At 46.4% G+C, this 18,056-nt stretch overlaps 1 protein-coding gene across 1 annotated transcript in view; it reads left to right on the forward strand.

Moving 5' to 3' along the window:
- LOC132824784 (differentially expressed in FDCP 6 homolog) overlaps window positions 1–18,056 on the forward strand; it is a 71,577-nt gene that overhangs the window by 30,078 nt on the left and 23,443 nt on the right. The window contains exon 5 of the mRNA XM_060839520.1: window positions 12,389–12,535. Coding sequence (XP_060695503.1) covers window positions 12,389–12,535 — 147 coding nt within the window. The remainder of the gene's footprint in view (window positions 1–12,388; window positions 12,536–18,056) is intronic.

The raw sequence follows: 18,056 nt of genomic DNA on the forward strand, positions 1-18,056 counted from the left end.
CTCGCCCAGTGCAGATTGAAGGCTTGATGAGGGAGAGGATGACCTTGTGGGCTTGGCCAAAGTGACCATCAACAGGTTCATGCGGTGGGCTATGGAGTGGGAGCAGGGACTTGTCACTCCTGACCATCTGCCCCTCTTTCACTGTTACTTTGGTGACTGGGTGTCTCGGAGATGGTGTCCACCCTTTAGAGAGAAGGGGGCATTGTGAGGGCTGGAGTGCAATCTTTTCCTCTCCCACAGCTATTTAATGTAGCCCCATCCCCTCCCTCCACATTGTGATTTTGTTTTTGTTACCTTTGTGCTGCTGCAGCACTGTGGCCCAGTGGTTAACACTGCTGCCTCACTCCTTGAGTGACTGTGTGTGGTATTTGCATATTCTCACTGTGTCTGCGTGAGCCTCCTCTGGGTGCTCCAGTTTCCTCCCACAGCCCAAAGATGAGCCGATTAGGTGGATTGGCCATGCTAAATTGCCCATGGTGTGTGGGGATATGCAGGCCAGATGGGTTAGCCATGGGAACTGCAAGTTGCAGGGTTAGGGTAGAGGGGTGGGATTGGCTGGGATGCTCTTCGGAGGGTCAGAGTGGACTCTATGGGCCGAATGACCTGCTTCCACATTGTAGGGATTTAGTGATAAGAAGAAGCAAAGTGGTATGATTATATGGCTTTACCCTTCCGAGGAAGATGTACAATTTGAACCAAATTGGATATAACTGACCTGGATACTGAGGAGAGACTGTGTTTTTGGGCAATATTTACAATAAAAAGAAGGCTTGTTGGAAACCTGTGAAGAATGGTCAATATTTGATGAATTTAAGATGGTGGACAGTCAGTTTGTGGGAAAATGCATCCTAGATTTGAGACATTCTTGAAAAACACAAAAGACACTCATAGTGTTTGCACTGGCATTTAAACAATGAGACTGTAATACCAATCTTGCACAGGGATGGACTTTTAGTTTTGATTGGTGTTCCCTTTTACAGTAGTGAACAAATGATTGCCCCCAAAACTGAAGAAAATTGTTTCCTTCTCCCTTCACAGGAAAAGTTGGGTGTACTGGTATGGATAATGGGAGATTCTCTCATAAAAACCGAAAGGACTGCAGATGCTGGAAATCTGGAACAAAAAAACGAATTGCCAGAAATGCTCAGCAGATCTATGGAGAGACATTAGAGTTAACATTTAAGTCCAGTCACCCTTCCGCAGAACTGATTGTAGCTCGGAAAATGGTTTTTATGCAGAAGACTGAGTGAGAGGAGGGGGCAAGACAGAGTGAGAGGAGTAAATGATCAGTGGAGATAGAGCCCAAAAAGAGAAACAGTTAGACAGATAAAAGAATGGATAATGATCAGCCTATGAGAATGCGTATCTATTAGTGGCTAACAGTGGATTGTCTGACCAGGTTTGTTGTGTGGATATTGGGGTGAGGACATGGGCGAAGGTGCCTCAAAGCCTAAAATTGTGGAACTCAATATTGTGTCCAAGGCTGCAGGGTCCCCAAGCAGAAAATTAGTTGCACTGGAGCACTGCAGCCAACCTGAGACAGAGATGTTGGCCAGGGAACACAGTGGTGCGTTGAAGTGGCATTGGGAGATTCTTTGATTACCAACTCTCTGAATTGGAGATGCCAGTTTTGGACTGGGGTGTACAAAATTAAAAATCACACAACACCAGGTTATAGGAAAAAGTGAGGACTGCAGATGCTCGAGATCAGAGCTGAAAATGTGTTGCTGGAAAAGCGCAGCAGATCAGGAAGCATTCAAGGAACAGGAGCATCGACGTTTCGGGCATAAGCCCTTCTTCAGGAATGATTCCTGAAGAAGGGCTTATGCCCAAAACGTCGATTCTCCTGTTCCTTGGATGCTGCCTGACCTGCTGCACTTTTCCAGCAACACATTTTCAACACCAGTTTATAGTCCAGCAGGTTTAATTGGAAGTACTAGCTTAGGAGCGACGCTCCTTCACTGGGTCCTCCACTATCACCTGATGAAGGAGCAGGGCTTCGAAAGCTAGTGCTTCCAATTAAACCTATTGGGCTATAACCTGGTGTTGTGTGATTTTCAACTCACTGAAGAGAGCCTTGTCAAGGCCCATGTATGATGTTAGATTTTCTGAATCACTTTTAAAAATGGGGGAGGGGAGGCCATAATTTTGATAGATTTCCGAATCCAGGGTAAGGACAGGATTGGGTGATAGCTGACAACAAATGAAATGCAAGACGAATAATTGAGATACTTCTGATGATGTCTGTAAATGGCACAGTGTCAGGAATTGGCCAAAAGTAGAGTGAATTGAGGGTGAATCTGAGACCAATGAAGAAAATACTGTGTTTGTGATTGAAGACTTAAATTGGCTCATGAGTACCTTAGTTGCTGATTGGAAGCATTTAAGGATATAAATTCCCAAGTTACTATGAATTACTAAATTACCATAAATGATTTTAATCTGCATATTGACTGTACCAACTCAGATTGACAATAGTAACCTTTTTTTAGATTAGATTCCCTACAGTGTGGAAACAGGCCCTTCAGCCCAACAAGCCTACACCGACCCTCAAAAGAGTAACCCAGCCAGACTCATTCCCCTAGGCCTATATTTGCCCCTGACTAACGCACCTAACAATGTGGGCAATTTGCCATGGCCAATTCACCTGGCCAGCACATCTTTGGATTGTAGGAGGAAACCGGAGCAGCTAGGAGAATGTGCAAACGACACACAGGTCTGAGGTGGGAATTGAACCCGGTTCCCTCACGCTGTGAGGCAGCAGTGCTAACCACTGAGCCGCCGTGCAGGTCTGGCACATGCAAGATTAATTTCTAAAGCAAATCGTAAATTGGTTATTGCAGAACCTATCCAGATAGACTATTTTAAATCTAGTAATGGGTAAGATTAATAAAATTAATGATCAATTGTATAGTTAAGGATCCTCCAGAAAGCAGTGATCATAGCATATAGAATTTCAAATTCAGTTTGAGAGAGAGCAGCTTGGGTCTCAAATCAGTGTTCCCCTCTTAAATAAGGGCAATTACAGAGAAGAAAGAGCTGTCTAAAGCGAACTGAGGGAAAAGAGAAATCAACTGGGAAAAAGTCAGTGGATGCACTGTGGCAGACATTTAAGCATTTATTTCACCAAAACTTTATTCTGGTAAAAAAAAATATTGAGAAGGATAAATCAGCATAGTTTGATAAATGTGATCTAGGAGACTATTCAATCAAAAACTAAAACAGCAAAAAATCAGCAGTAGGCCAGAAGACTTGGAATTTTTCTTTTTAAGAACCAACAGCCAGTGACTAAAAAGCTAATAAACTAAAAAAAAGGAAAATTGAATATGAAAGTAAATTGACAAGAAATATCGACCAAACAGCTTCTATGTTTTTATAACATAGCACTTGGCCTATATCCCTCCAAACCCTTCCTATTCACATACCCATCCAGATGCCTTTTAAATGTTGTTATTGGACCAGCCTCCACCACTTCCTCTGGCGGCTCATTTCATACAAACACCATCCTCAGTGTGAAAAAGTTGCCCCTTAGATCCCTTTCAAATCTCCCCTCTCACCTTAAACCAATGCCCTCTAGTTCTGGACTCCCCCACCCCAAGGAAAAGACCTTGTCTATTTATCCTATCCATGCCCCTCGTGATTTTATAAACCTTTATTAAGGTCACCCTCAGCCTCTGATGCTCCAGGGAAAACAGCCTTAGCTTATTCAGCCTCTCCCTACAGCTCAAACCCTCCAAACCTGGCAACATCCTTGTAAATATTTTCTGAACCCTTTCAAGTTTCACCACATCCTTCCAATAGGAGGGAGACCAGAATTGCACACAATACTCCAAAGTGGTCTAACCAATGTCCTGTAAAGTCTCAACATGACATCCCAATGCTCAATGCTCTGGTGACTCTATGACTCTAATAGCTAATGTAAATGTAGGACCCTCAGAGGATGCAGCTGTGGAATTAATAACAGAATAGGGAAATAGCAGATAGTATAAACCAATATTTTTGCATTGGTCTTTTGTAAGCCTTTGAAAGATAACAATTTTGCAAGCTGCTAATGGGGAGAAAGATCTCCTAACTCTCTCTGAGATCAGGGACAGTCTGTTTCACAAACTAATGGGACTGAAGGGCAATCACCAGGATCTGATGTCCTGTATCCAAGGCTTTTAAAGGACATGGCTGCAGAGATAGTGGAGGCATTAATCAAAATGTTCCAGAACTCGATGGAGTCCAGGAGAGTTCTAGCCAATTGGAAAACAACTAATGTGATGGCCCAGGTCAAAAAGAGATGGAGACAGAAAACAATAAGCTATAACAGTTAGGCCAACATCCGTTATTAGAAAGACGCTAGACTCCATTATTAAGAAAGAAATAGGGCATTTAGATAAGCTTAAGACGGTTAAACAGTGACAATGTGAAAAGCCAACCATGTGTAACAGGTTTGCTAGATATAACTATCAGACTTGATAAAGAAAATTTGGTAGACAAAGCGTATCTGGATTTTCAGAAAGCATTTAATAATGTGTTAGCATGGATTGAGGGCTGGTTACACACACAAGGCAAACCTGGGTGATGTTGTATTTTTTTTTAAAGTTGGAAGTGTGTAACTAGTTGAGTACCCAAGGATCAGTCCTGGTGCCTCAGTTATTTAGTATCCATATTAATGTCGTGGACGAAAGGGCAGCGTATAATGTATCCAGAAACAAATATAGAAATTGCTGGAAAGGCTCAGCAGTATTGTTGGCATCTGTGGTGAGAAATCAGCGTTAATATTTTATGATCAGTGAGCCTTCTTCAGAATAGTACCGCAGATGCTGCCAGACTTGCTGAATCTTCCCAGCAATGTCTGTTTTTGCTTCGACTTCCAGCACCGGCTGTCCTTTTGGTTTTTATTGTGGAAGGTAAATGGCATGGCATGTTGTGATGAGGATATAAGGAATGTCCAAGGGGATATGGATAGGTTGTGTGAGTGGGCAAAATCCTGTCAGGGAGAGGAGGATAGTGTAGGAAAGTGTCAAGTCACATAGAAAGAACTAAAGTGCAGATTATTATTTAACTCAAAAAAAACCCCGCAGCCCATTGAGATGTGGATGTCCTCGTGCATGAAATGCAAACTTTTTGCATCCAGGTGTCGCAAGTCATTGAAAAGGCAAATAAAATTGTGGCCTTTATTGTTGGAAAGTTGAAGTTTAAAAAAAAATGAGACATAGGAGTGGAAGCAAGGCCATTTGGCCCATCGAGTCCACTCCGGCACTTAACCATGGCTGATGTGCATTTTGATTCCACTTACCCACACTCTTCCTGTAGCCCTTAATCCTTTGCGAGATTAAGAATTTATCAATCTCTGCCTTGAAGACACTCAATGTCCCGGTCTCCGCTGCGCTCCGTGGCAATGAAATCCGCAGGCAAGCCAAGGCTCATCCCAATTGTAGAGGTGATAGTGAGGCCACATCTGTGTACAGTTTTGGTTTCTGGATTTAAAAAAAAGGATTTACTGGCTTTGAAAGCGATTCAAAAGAAATTCCTTGAATGAAGTGGATGATTCCTCAGGAATTCCATAAGAGGTTCGGCCTTTATTCATGAAGAGTTTAGAACAATGAGGGGGAATACAAAATTGAGAGGGTGAATTCTGAGGAGATGCTTCCACTGATGGGAGCATCTTGAACTGAAGGACACTGTTTCAGAATAAGGGGAACATTCATTTTAAAACTGCGATGTGAAGGAATTACTTCTTTCAGATCATAGAATCCCTACACTGTGGACGTAGGCTTTTTGGGCCATACTGACCCTCTGAAGAACATCCTACCCAGCCCTAAATCACCCTCCCCAAACCCCCATTGCTCTAACCCTGCATTTCTCATGGCTAATCCACCTAGCCTACACATCCATGGACATTATGGACAATTTAGCACAGTTAATCCAGATAACCTGCACATCTTTAGACTGTGGGAGGAAACCGGAGCACCTGCAGGAAACCCACACCGACATGCAGACATCCAGGGACAATTACCCAAGAATGGAATCGATCTGGCGTTGTGAGGCAGCAGTGCTAACCACTGAGCCATCTTGCTGCTCAGATAGTACTGGATGTCTGGATATATCTATTCCAGAGAGTTGGGGAGCTTAGATCACTGAGAGTATTTAAGGAAGAGGTAGCTTTTGGAAACCATGGGTTATAAGGAGTTGAGGCTTAGGCAGATTAACTATTATCTTAGTTAACACAAGGTAGGCTTGAGGGGCTTTATTTCTTCTGACTCCTTCAGTTGTGCCATACAGGGAAGTACCTGTATCTCAGCAGCATGTGCTGATAATTGGCTGAACTGTGATGTGGAAACACTGGACAAAGCAGACACCAATAAGGTCAAAAGAATATGAACACTGCATCTGCTTTGAATTCGGGGATGATGATGATGACGACTATCCGTACAGAGAAAATGCAGGGCTGCATCAGCCTGAGTGACAGCACACCACCTCTCCCACCACCACCACCACCATCTTCCCCCCCGCCCCACCCCGTTGTCAGCGCCAAGAAAATACCATAAGACATAGGAGCAGCAATTAGCCCATTGAGTCTGCTCCACCATTCAATCATGGCTGATAAGTTTCCAAACTCCATTCTCCCTCTCTCTCCCCGTAACCCTTGATCCCCTTTGCACTTCAGAATTCTGAATTTTCTCCCCATTTAGAAAATAGCCCATGCTCCGATTAGAATAATGAAAATTACAGTACAGGAACAGGCCCTTCAACCCTCCAAGCCTGTGCCGATCTAGATTCTCTATCTAAACCTGCCACCTATATCCCTCTGCTGTCTGCCCATTCATGTATCTGTCTAGATGCAACTTAAATGGTGCTATCATTCCCATCTCTGGTGGCAATGCATTCCAGACACTCATCACCCTCTTCGTGAAGAATTTTCCTTGTATATCTCCCTTAAACTTTTCTCCATCTCACTTTGAACTTGTGACCCCTCGTAATTGAGTCCTCCACTCTGGGAAAAGGTTTCTTGCTATCGGCCCTGTCTGTACCGCTCATGATTTTGTAGACCTTAAAGACATATGATGAGGAAATACATACCAATAAGAATACCAATTGTGAAGACCTTGAGAAGATCTTCTGTGGGCATCTTTAGCCTAGAGTCTGTTCATGGGTTGATTACTGGCCAACAGAATCAGATGACAAGAGGGTGGACACAATAATGCCTGCAGGAAGACATACAAATTGGCTCCATGTCTAAAATAAGGAACAAGACAAGAGTGGCAGCAGGGAACATGATAGTGGAGAACTAGGAGATGCAGTTGCAGTACTGTTGAGGGGATATATCCAGAAGGAAGTGATCATGTCCAGTAGAGAGGATCTCCAGCAGTCATCCCAATGGGAATCTCTCAGGGAGATCTCAATCTGGGGAAAGAGGCCATAGTTGGACAAGGCAGTCACATTTCATAAGGAATGGACAAGGGATCAAAGCACAGGTCTTGAGGGTCAGGAGGTGTGCGTGTGTGTGTGTGTGTGTATGTGTACGTGTATGTGTGCATTGAAAATAGGGTCAAAATAGACTGAAGGAAGAGATTGGAAAGTATTTGAAGGATATTCATAGATTGATGACAGAGGTCAACCTACTTTGGCATACAGGTGGATTCCATACAGAAAAGGTCCTACAATGTGGGATCCTTATGACCAAGGTAGCACAAAAGCTAGAGTCTCTGAGCAATATTTGAGTGAGTAGGGTAGACTCCCCTGCATGGAAGGGAATTGTGAAAATCTTTTTAGCCATTTTTACAAACTTTTTCTTGGATGTGTGAAGTGGTGTTCCTTCAGAGTAACCTGCTCCAGACAGAACTACTCTTACAGCCCTGAAGGAAGTACCAGGAGTACAGGGACATTAGATAAATACACGTTTGGGTAAAATAACACATCTCCAGTGTGATGTTTTTGAGTAGGGGATAATTGTGTTATCATTAGGGTGTTTATTGGCATTATCATGGAAAACTCTTCGGCATCTTTATGATGCATGTTGTTTTTTTTTGTGTGGGGCCTGGGAGGAGTGGATTATCAATCGAATTAGGAAAGAATTCAAAGTTGACAGGTTTTTGGAACTTTCCTTCATTGCTCAGTCCTTTGAGTGTAGCTGTTGGGATGTATGTATGTTGAGATTGTACAGAACATTGGTGAGGCCTCTTCTGGAATACAGTGTCCAGTTCTGGCCACCCAGGTATAGGAAGGATATTAATAAGTGAGTGGGTTCAGAACAGATTTACTAGGATGTTGCTAGGTATGGAAGGATTGGCTTATAAAGAAAGGCTGGGATTTTTTTCACTGGTGTTTGGGAGGTTGAGAGGTAACCTGATAGAAGTTCATAAAATAATAAGGGGTATAGCTAAGATGAAAGGCAGATGTCTTTTCCCTAGGATGGGGTATTTAAAGTCTAGGGGGCTTTTTTTAAAGTAAGAGAAGCGAGATTTTAAAAGACATGAGGGGTCGGTGGGTCGGTGTGGACTTGTTGGGCTGAATGGCCTGTTTCCACACTGTAAGTAATCTAATCTTTAAAAAAAAATGTTTTACACAAAATGGTTCACATGTGGAATGAACGTCCTGAGGAAGTGGTGGATGCGGGCACGGTTAAAATGTTTCAATTATACTTTGAGAAGCACATGAACAGAGGTTTAGAGGGATATGAGACAAGAGCAGGCAGGTGAGACTAGATTAGTTTGGGATTGGTGTGGACTGGTTGGATCAAAAGGTCTGTTGCCGTGCAGTACGCCTTGGACTTTATGACTCTGTCATAAATTCTAAGCCAAGAGTCTTACTTGAAAAATGTTGGCCAGTGAGTTGTACCAGCTTTGAACAGAAAGATGAGGCTGCTACCAAGCATGATGCAACAAGTGAGGTATCGTGTCAGACAGCTCAATAGGATAGGCACAGATACCAGACCAGATGGAAGTTGTGATTTGCTGGAACTCAGTCTGGCCGTGGAAAAAGGGTGGACACCCTGAGAGTGAGGAAAACTGTGGAAATCGGAAATATAGAAGATTACACTGAAGTTTTCAACTTTGTGCAGTCCCTAATAATGTGCCGTGATTTCTAATGATACCTCCACTTCAGTGCAGGAAGGTTTGTGATATTCATTGTGGGAGGAAATGGGAAAAGTTGACCCTTGGCATGGAAGACAGATTGGGAAGAGTGGTGAAGGGATCATTAACCATGGGATATGCTGGTGCCCATTCAGGCTGTTGCCATGATTTTCTAATTGTGTAAGATCTTGAATGAAAAGCGTGAATCAAAAGGGACTGAAAAATGTTATATAGATCATTGGTCTTAGGATAGTGAGCATTCCACAGAAAGTGCTGCTGAGAAAAGTTTTGGAAGAGGTGTGAACAGTTTAAAGTGGATACCAGACAGGAGTGAAATCTCAAAGCCATCATATCTCAAATTGTTTCACAAAGGGGAATGCCTCCGCAGAAAAAAACTTATCTGTCTCTGTTTTAAATATACTCAGTGACCTGGTCTCCACTGCCTTCTGTGGCAATGAATTCCATAGATTCCCCACTCTCTGGCTAATGTAGTTTCTCCTTACCTCTATTCTAAAAGGTCTTCCCTTTCCTCTAAGGCTGTGCCCTCAGGTCTTCATCTCTCTTGTCAATGGAAACATCTTCACAACATCCACACTCTCCAATATTCTGAAAGTTTCAATCAGATTTGCCTCCGTCCCCCCCCTGCCCCTCGCTGCCCCCACCTCCCCCATATCCTTAACTCCATCAAGTGCAGTCCCAGAGTCCAAGTGTTCCTCAAATGTTAAGCCTTTAATTCCTAGGCTCATTCCCGTGAACTTCCTCTGGACCCGCTCCATGGCCACTACATCCTTCCTGAGCTATGGGGCACAAAGTTGCTTGCAGTACTCTATAAAGCTCTGGGAGAAAGTGAAGACTGCAGATGCTGGAGATCAGAGTCAAAGAGTGTGGTGCTGGAAAAGTACAGCCGGTCAGGCAGCATCCGAGGAGCAGGAGAGTCAACGTTTCGAGCATAAGCCCTTCATCAGAAGTAAAGCTCTAGTCAGACTACATTTAAAGTTTCAGAAGTGTCTCCCTGCTTTTATATGCTAGTCCTCTTGAGATCTTTCTAACTACTGACTCAACCTGCAAGTTTACATTGAGAGATTCCTGGACCAAAACTCCTGGGTCCCTTTGCCCTTCCGATTTTTGAATATTCTCCCCATTTAGAAAGTAGTCCACGCCTCTATTCTTCCTAACAAAGTGCATGACCCCATACTCCATCTGCCACTTCTTTGCCCACTCTCCTAACCTGTTCAAATCCTTCTGCAGGCTCTCTGCCTCTTCAATGCTACTGCCCCTCTGCCTCTGTTGGCATCATCTGCAAACGTAGCCAGAATGCCCTCAGTTGCTTCATCCAGCTCATTAATGTATAAAGTGAAAGATTGTGGTCCCAAAACCGACCCTTGTTGAACACCACTTGTCACCGGTCTCCATCCTGCTCCCAACCTTTCATCCCCACACTCTGCTTTTTGCCAGATAGCCAATCTTCTATCCATGCTAGTACCTGGCCTCTAATGTCCTGTCAAGGCCTTACATACAAGGCCAGACACACCAGTGAGTCTGTGATGAGATTACAATTAGTGCAGGGCGAATGCTAATCAGTCAGACAGATCAAATAAACAATGTGATCTCTTCACTCAGTTACTTTGAGGCTGACCGCTGAGGCGTAGCAGCGCAGCAGGGATGTGATGGGCCCTCTCGCTGTATCCACCAGAGCTTCCTACCCCTTTTTATTCAAAGCATGGCTTTGTGCACGGGCGATCTTGCCTCACAAATTTGTTAGAGTTCTTTGACGAAGTGACTAGGAAGGTTTATGAGGGCAGGGCGGTAGATGTAGTTCCTATGGATTTCAGTGAGGCCTTTCATAAGGTTCCACATGATAGGCTGTTCTGGAAGGTTAGATTGCATGGAATCCAGCGCAAGCTGGCAAATTGGATACATAGTTGGCTTGATGGTAGGAAGCAGAGGGTAATAGTGGAAGGATGCTTGTCAGACTGGAAGCCTTTGACTAGTGGAGTGCCTCAGGGGTGGATGCTGGGCCCATTGCTGTTTGTGTTTTGTTTTAGATTCCCTACAGTGTGGAAACCGGCCCTTCGGCCCAACAAGTCTGCATCAACTCTCTGAATAGTAACCCACCCACCCAGACCCATTCCCCTACCCTATGTTTACCCATGATGAATGCACCTAACACTGTGGGCAATTTAGCATGGCCAATTCACTTGGCCTGCACATCTTTGGAATGTGGGAGGAAACCGGAGCACCCGGAGGAAACCCATGCAGGCACAGGGAGAACGTGCAAACTTCACACAGACAGTTGTCCGAGGCAGGAATCGAACCCGGGTCCCTGGCACTGTGAAGTAGTAGTGCTAACCACTGAGCCACCTTCCCGCCCATGATTAGTAAGTTTGCAGATGACACTAAAATAGGTGGTATCATGGACAGTGAGGAAGGTTATCAGAAGTTGCAGCAGGACCTTGATCAGCTGGGGAAGTGGGCTGAGAAATGGCAAATGGAGTTTAATATAGATAAGTGTGAGGTCTTGCATTTTGGAGAGTCAAATCAAGGGTAGGAGTTTCATGGTGAATGGTAGGGCCTTAAGGAGTTTAGTGGAACGGAGGGAACTTAGAATTCACGTTCACAATTCTCTGCAAGTAGACAGGGCAGTGAAGAAGGCTTTTGGCACACTGGCCTTCATCAGTCAGGGCATTGAGTATAGCAGTTGGGAAGTTATGTTGCAGTTGTACAGGACATTGGTGAGGCCGCACTTTTGGAGTATTGTGCTCAGTTTTGGTCACCTTGCTATAGGAAGGATGGTATTGAACTGAAAAGAGTGCAGAAGAAATTTACAAGGATGTAGCCAGGACTCCAGAGTCTGGGTTATAGGGAGAGACTGGACAAGCTAGGACATTTTTCTTTAGAGCATAAGAGACTGAGGGGGAATCTTATAGAGGTGTATAACATCATGAGTGGCATGGATCAGCTAAATGCACTCTGTCATTTTCCCAGGGTTGGGGGAATCAAGGACCAAAGAGTATCAGTTTAAGGTTAGAGGGGAAAGAATAAAAGGGAACCTGAGGGGCAACTTTTTGATACAGAGGGTGGATGCATGTGGAGTGAGCTGCCAGTGGAAGTGGTTGAGGTGGGTACATTAACAAAATTCAAAAGGCACTTGGACAACTAAATGATTGGGAGAGGTTCAGAAGGATATGAGCCAAGTGCAGAGAAAAGGGGTTGGCATGGATGGACGTTGAGGTTAGCATGGACCAGTTTGGGCCAAATGGCCTGTCTCTGTGCTGTCGGACTCTGTGACTCTATGGTTGAGCTTACCTTCTGCTTTTGCCCTGCAGGGATACATGTGGAAGAAAGGCAATGTACGACGGAACTGGAATGAGCGCTGGTTTGTCCTGAAGCCTTCCAAATTTGACTATTATCTCAATGAGGACCTCAAAGAGAAGAAGGGTGAAATTCACCTCGATATGGACAGCACTGTAGAGGTGAGTGCCTTGGGCAATAGATTGGCATGTCAAATACTGGGGTACAGTACTGGTGGGGACAGGTCTGTCTCTATATAACACAGGTACAATATTGGTGAGGACAGGTCTATCTCTGTATAACACTAGGGTACAGTACTGGTGGGGACAGGTCTGTCACTGTATAACACTGAGATAGAGTACTGGTGGGGACAGGTGTGTCTCTGTATACCAATGGGTTACAGTACTGGTGGGGACAGGTCTGACACTATACCAATGGGGTTCTGTACTGGTGGGGACAGATCTGTCTCTGTATAACATTGGGGTACAGTACTGGTGGGGGCAGGTCTGTCTCTGTATAACACGAGGGTACAATACTGGTAGGGACAGTTTGTCTCTGTGTTACACTGGAGTACAGTACTGGTAGGGTCAGGCCTGTCACGGTATAACACTGGGGTGCAGTACTGGCGGGGACAGGTCTGTCACTGAATAACACTGGGAAACAGTACTGGTGGGGACAGCTCTGTCACTGTATAACACTGGGGTTCAGTGCTGGTGGGGGCAGGTCTGTCACTGTATAACACTGGGATAGAGTACTGGTGGGGACAGGTGTGTCTCTGTATACCAATGGGTTACAGTACTGGGGGCAGGTCTGTCACTGTATACCACTGAGGTACTGTACTGGTGGGGGCAGGTCTGTCTCCGTATAACACTAGGGCACAGTACTGATGGGGACAGGTCTGTCATTGTAATACACTGGGATAGTGTGTTATAGTGACAGACCTGTCGCCAAAAGTACTCTATCCCAGTGTTAGATAGTGACAGACCTGTCCCCACCAGTACTGTATTCTGAATCAGTGGTGCTGGAAGAGCACAGCAGTTCAGGCAGCATCCAAAGTGCAGCGAAATTGACATTTCAGGCAAAAGCCCTTCATGAGGAATAAAGGCAGTGAGCCTGAAGCGTGGCGAGATAAACTAGAGGAGGGTGGGGGTGGGGAGAAAGTAGCACAGAGTACAATAGGTGAGTGGGGGAGGGGATGAAGGTGGTAGGTCAGGGAGGAGAGGATGGAGTGGATAGGTAGAAAAGGAGCTAGGCAGGTCGGACAAGTTTGGACAAGTCATGGGGACAGTGCTGAGCTGGAAGTTTGGAACTAGGGTGAGTGGGGGAAGGGGAAATGAGGAAACTGTTGAAGTCCACATTGATGCGCTGGAGTTGAAGTGTTCCCAGGCGGAAGATGACGCGTTCTTCCTCCAGGCGTCTGGTGGTGAGGGAGCAGTGGTGAAGGAGGCCCAGGACCTCCATGTCCTCGGCAGAGTGGGAGGGGGAGTTGAAATGTTGGGCCACGGGACGGTGTGGTTGATTGGTGCGGATGTCCCGGAGATGTTCCCTGAAGCGCTCTGCTGGGAGGCGCCCAGTCTCCCCAATGTAGAGGAGACCGCATCGGGAGCAATGGATACAATAAATGATATTAATGGATGTGCAGGTAAAACTTTGATGCATGTGGAAGGCTCCTTTAGGGCCTTGGATGGAGGTGAGGGAGGAGGTGTGGGTGCAGGGTTTGCAGTTCTTGTGGTGGCAGGGGGAAGTGCCAGGATGGGAGGGTGGGTTGTAGGGGGGCGTGGACCTGACCAGGTAGTCATGGAGGGAACGGTCGTTGAGGAAGGTGGAAAGGGGTGGGGAGGGAAATATATCCCTGGTGGTGGGGTCTGTTTGGAGGTGACGGAAATGTTGGCGGATGATTTGGTTTATGCAAAGGTTTGTAGAGTGGAAGGTGAGCACCAGGGGTGTTCTGTCCTTGTAATGGTTGGAGGGGTGGGGTCTGAGGGCGGAGGTGCGGGATGCGGACGAGATGCGTTGGAAGGCATCTTTAACCACATGGGAAGGAAAATTGCGGTCTCTAAAGAAGGAGGCCATCTGGTGGGGACATTTCTGTCACTGTATAACACGGGTACAGTACTGGTGGGGACAGTTCTGTCACTGTATAACACTGGGAATGAGTACTGGAGGGGACAGGTGTGTCTGCATACCCATGGGTTACAGTACTGGTGGAGGCAGGTCTGTCACTGTATAACACGGGTACAGTATTGGTGGGGACAGTCTGTTACTACATACCAATGATGTACTGTACTGCTGGGGACAGGTCTGTCACTGTATAACATTAGGGGACAGTAGTGGTGGGGACAGGTCTGTCACTGTATACCACCGGGGGACAGCTCAGGTGGGGACAGGTCTGTCTCTGTATACCAATGGTGTACAGTTCTGGTGGGGACAGGTCTGTCACTGTATAACACTGGGGTACAGTACTGGTTGGGACAGGTCTATCTCTGTGTATGACACTGAGGTGCAGTACTGGTGGGGACAGGTCTGTCTCTGTATTACACGGGTACAGTACTGGTGGGGATTGGTCTGTCTGTGTATAACACTGGGGTAGACTACTGGTAGGGACTCATCGGTCTCTGTATAACACTGTGGTACACTAGAGGTAGAGACAGATCTGTCACTGTATAACATTGGCTTACTGTACTGGTGGGGACAGGTCCGTCACTCTATAACGCTGGGATAGAGTACTGGTGGGGACAGGTGTGTCTCTGTATACCAATGGGGTACTGTACTTGTGGGGATGGGTCTGTCTCTCTATAACACTGGGGTGCAGTACTGGTATGGGCAGGTCTGACACTGTATAACACTGGGGTGCAGTACCCGTGAGGACAGGTCTGTCACTGTATAACACAGGTACAGTACTGGTGGGGACAGGTCTGTCACTGTATAACATTAGGGGACAGTACTAGTGGGGACAGGTCTGTCTCTGTATAACACTGGGGTACACTACAGGTAGGGACAGGCCTGTCATGGTATACCACTGGGGTACAGTACTGGTGGGGACAGGTCTGTCACTGTTTAACGCAGGTGCAGTATTGGTGGGGACAGGTCTGTTACTGTATAACACGAGGGGACACTACTGGTGGGGACAGGTCTGTCACTGTATAACACTGGGGTACAGTACTGGTGGGCCAGGTCTGTCTCTGGATACCACCGTGGTACAGCACAGGTGGGGACAGGTTTGTCTCTGTATACCAATGGTGTACAGTTCTGGTGGGGACAGGTCTGTCACTGTATAACACGGGTACAGTACTGGTAATGACTGGTCTGTCTGTGTATAACACTGGGGTAGACTACTGGTGGGGACTTGTCTGTCTCTGTATAACACTGGGGTACACTACAGGTAGAGACAGGTCTGTCACTGTATAACATTGTGGTACGGTAGTGGTGGGGACAGGTCTGTCACTGTATACCACCAAGGTACAGCACAGGTGGAGACAGGTCTGTCTCTGTATACCAATGGGGTACAGTTCTGGTGGGGACAGGTATATCACAGTATACCATTGGGGTACAGTACTGGTAGGGACAGGTCTGACTCTGTATAACACTGGAGTACAGTACTGGTGGGGACAGGTGTGTCTCTGTATACCAATGGGTTACAGTACTGGTGGGGACAGGCCTGTCTCTCTGTAACACTGGGGTACAGTACTGGGGTGGGCAGGTCTATTTCTGTATAACACTGGGGTACACTACAGGTAGGGACAGGTCTGTCACGATATACCACTGGGGTACAGTACTGGTGGGGACAGGTCTGTCACTGTATAATGCTGGGATAGAGTACTGGTGGGGACAGGTGTGTCTCTGTATACCAATGGGTTACAGTAATGGTGGGGACAGGTCTGTCACCGTATACCAATGGGTACTGTACTGGTGGGGACAGGTCTGTCTCTCTATAACACTGGGGTGCAGTACTGCTGTGGGCAGGTCTGTCTCTGTATAACAGGAAGGTACAGTACTGGTTGGGACAGTGTGCCACTGTATAACACTAGGGGACAGTACTGGTAAGGACAGGTCGGTCACTGTATAACACTGGGGTACAGTACTGGTGAGGACACGTCTGTGTGTAAAACACTGGGGTAGACTTCTGGTGGGGACAGGCCTGTCTCTGTATAACACTGGCGTACGGTACTGGTTGGGACAGGTCTATCTCTGTGTATGACCCTGAGGTGCAGTACTGATGGGGACAAGTTTCTGTGTATAACACTGGGGTAGACAACTGGTGTGGGCAGGTCTATCTCTGTATAACACTGGGGTACACTACAGGTAGGGACAGGCCTGTCACGATATACCACTGGGGTACAGTACTGGTGGGGACAGGTCTGTCACTGTATACTAATGGGGTACTGTACTGGTGGGGACAGGTCTGTCTCTATATAACACTGGGGTACCGTACTGGTGTGGGCAGGTCTGTCTCTGTATAACAGGAAGGTACAGTACTGGTTGGGACAGTGTGTCTCTGTATAACACTAGGGCATAGTACTGGTAGGGACAGGTCTGTCCCTGTATACCAATGGGGTACTATACTGGTGGGGACAGGTCTGTCTCTCTATAACACTGGTGTACAGTTCTGGTGGGGACAGGTCTGTCACTGTATAACACTGGGGTACAGTATTGGTGGGGATAGGTCTATCTGTGTATGACACAGGGGTACGGTACTGGTGGGAACAGGTCTATGTGTATAACACTGGGGTAGACTACTGGTGGGGGCGGTGTAATTACGGAAGATCAACTGTTCTACGTAGCCAACAAAGAGACTGGTGGGGACTGGTCTGTCTCTGTATAACACTGGGGTACACTACAGGTAGGGACATGCCTGTCACAGTATATCTCTGGAGTACAGTACTGGTAGGGACAGGTCTGTCACGATATAACACTGGTGTACAGTTCTGGTGAGGACAGATCTGTCACTGTATAACACTGGGGTACAGTATTGCTGGGGACAGATCTGTGTATATAACTCTGGGTAGACTACTAGTGGGGACTGGTCTGTCTCGGTATAACACTGGGGTACACTACAGGTAGGGACAAGCCTGTCATGGTATACCTCTGGGATACAGTACTGGTGGGGACAGGTTTGTCACTGTATAACATTGGCTTACTGTACTGGTGGGGACAGGTCCGTCACTGTTTCACGCTGGGATAGAGTACTGGTGGGGACAGGTCTGTCTCTGTGTAACACTGGGGTACAGTACAGGTGTGGACAGGTCTGTCACTGTATAACACGGGTACAGTACTGGTGGGGACAGGTCTGTCACTGTGTAACATTGGCTTACTGTACTGGTGGGGACAGGTCTCCCTCTGTATAACATTAGGGGACAGTACTGGTGGGGACCGGTCTGTCACTGTATAACACTGGGGTTCAGTGCTGGTGGGGACAGGTCTGTCTCTGTATAACACTGGGGTACAATAGTGGTGGGGACTGGTGTGTCACTGTGTACCACTGGGGTACAGCACAGGTGGGGACAGGTCTATCTCTGTATACCAATGGTGTACAGTACTGGTGGGGACAGGTCTGTCACTGTATAACACTGGGATAGAGTACTGGTGGGGACAGATGTGTCTCTGTACACCAATGGGTTGCAGTACTAGTGGGACTGGTCCATCACTGTATAATGCTGGGATAGAGTACAGGTGAGCACAGGTGTGTCTCTGTATACCGATGGG

The sequence above is a fragment of the Hemiscyllium ocellatum genome, chromosome 19, assembly GCF_020745735.1.
Source record: "Hemiscyllium ocellatum isolate sHemOce1 chromosome 19, sHemOce1.pat.X.cur, whole genome shotgun sequence".
NCBI lineage: Eukaryota > Metazoa > Chordata > Chondrichthyes > Orectolobiformes > Hemiscylliidae > Hemiscyllium > Hemiscyllium ocellatum.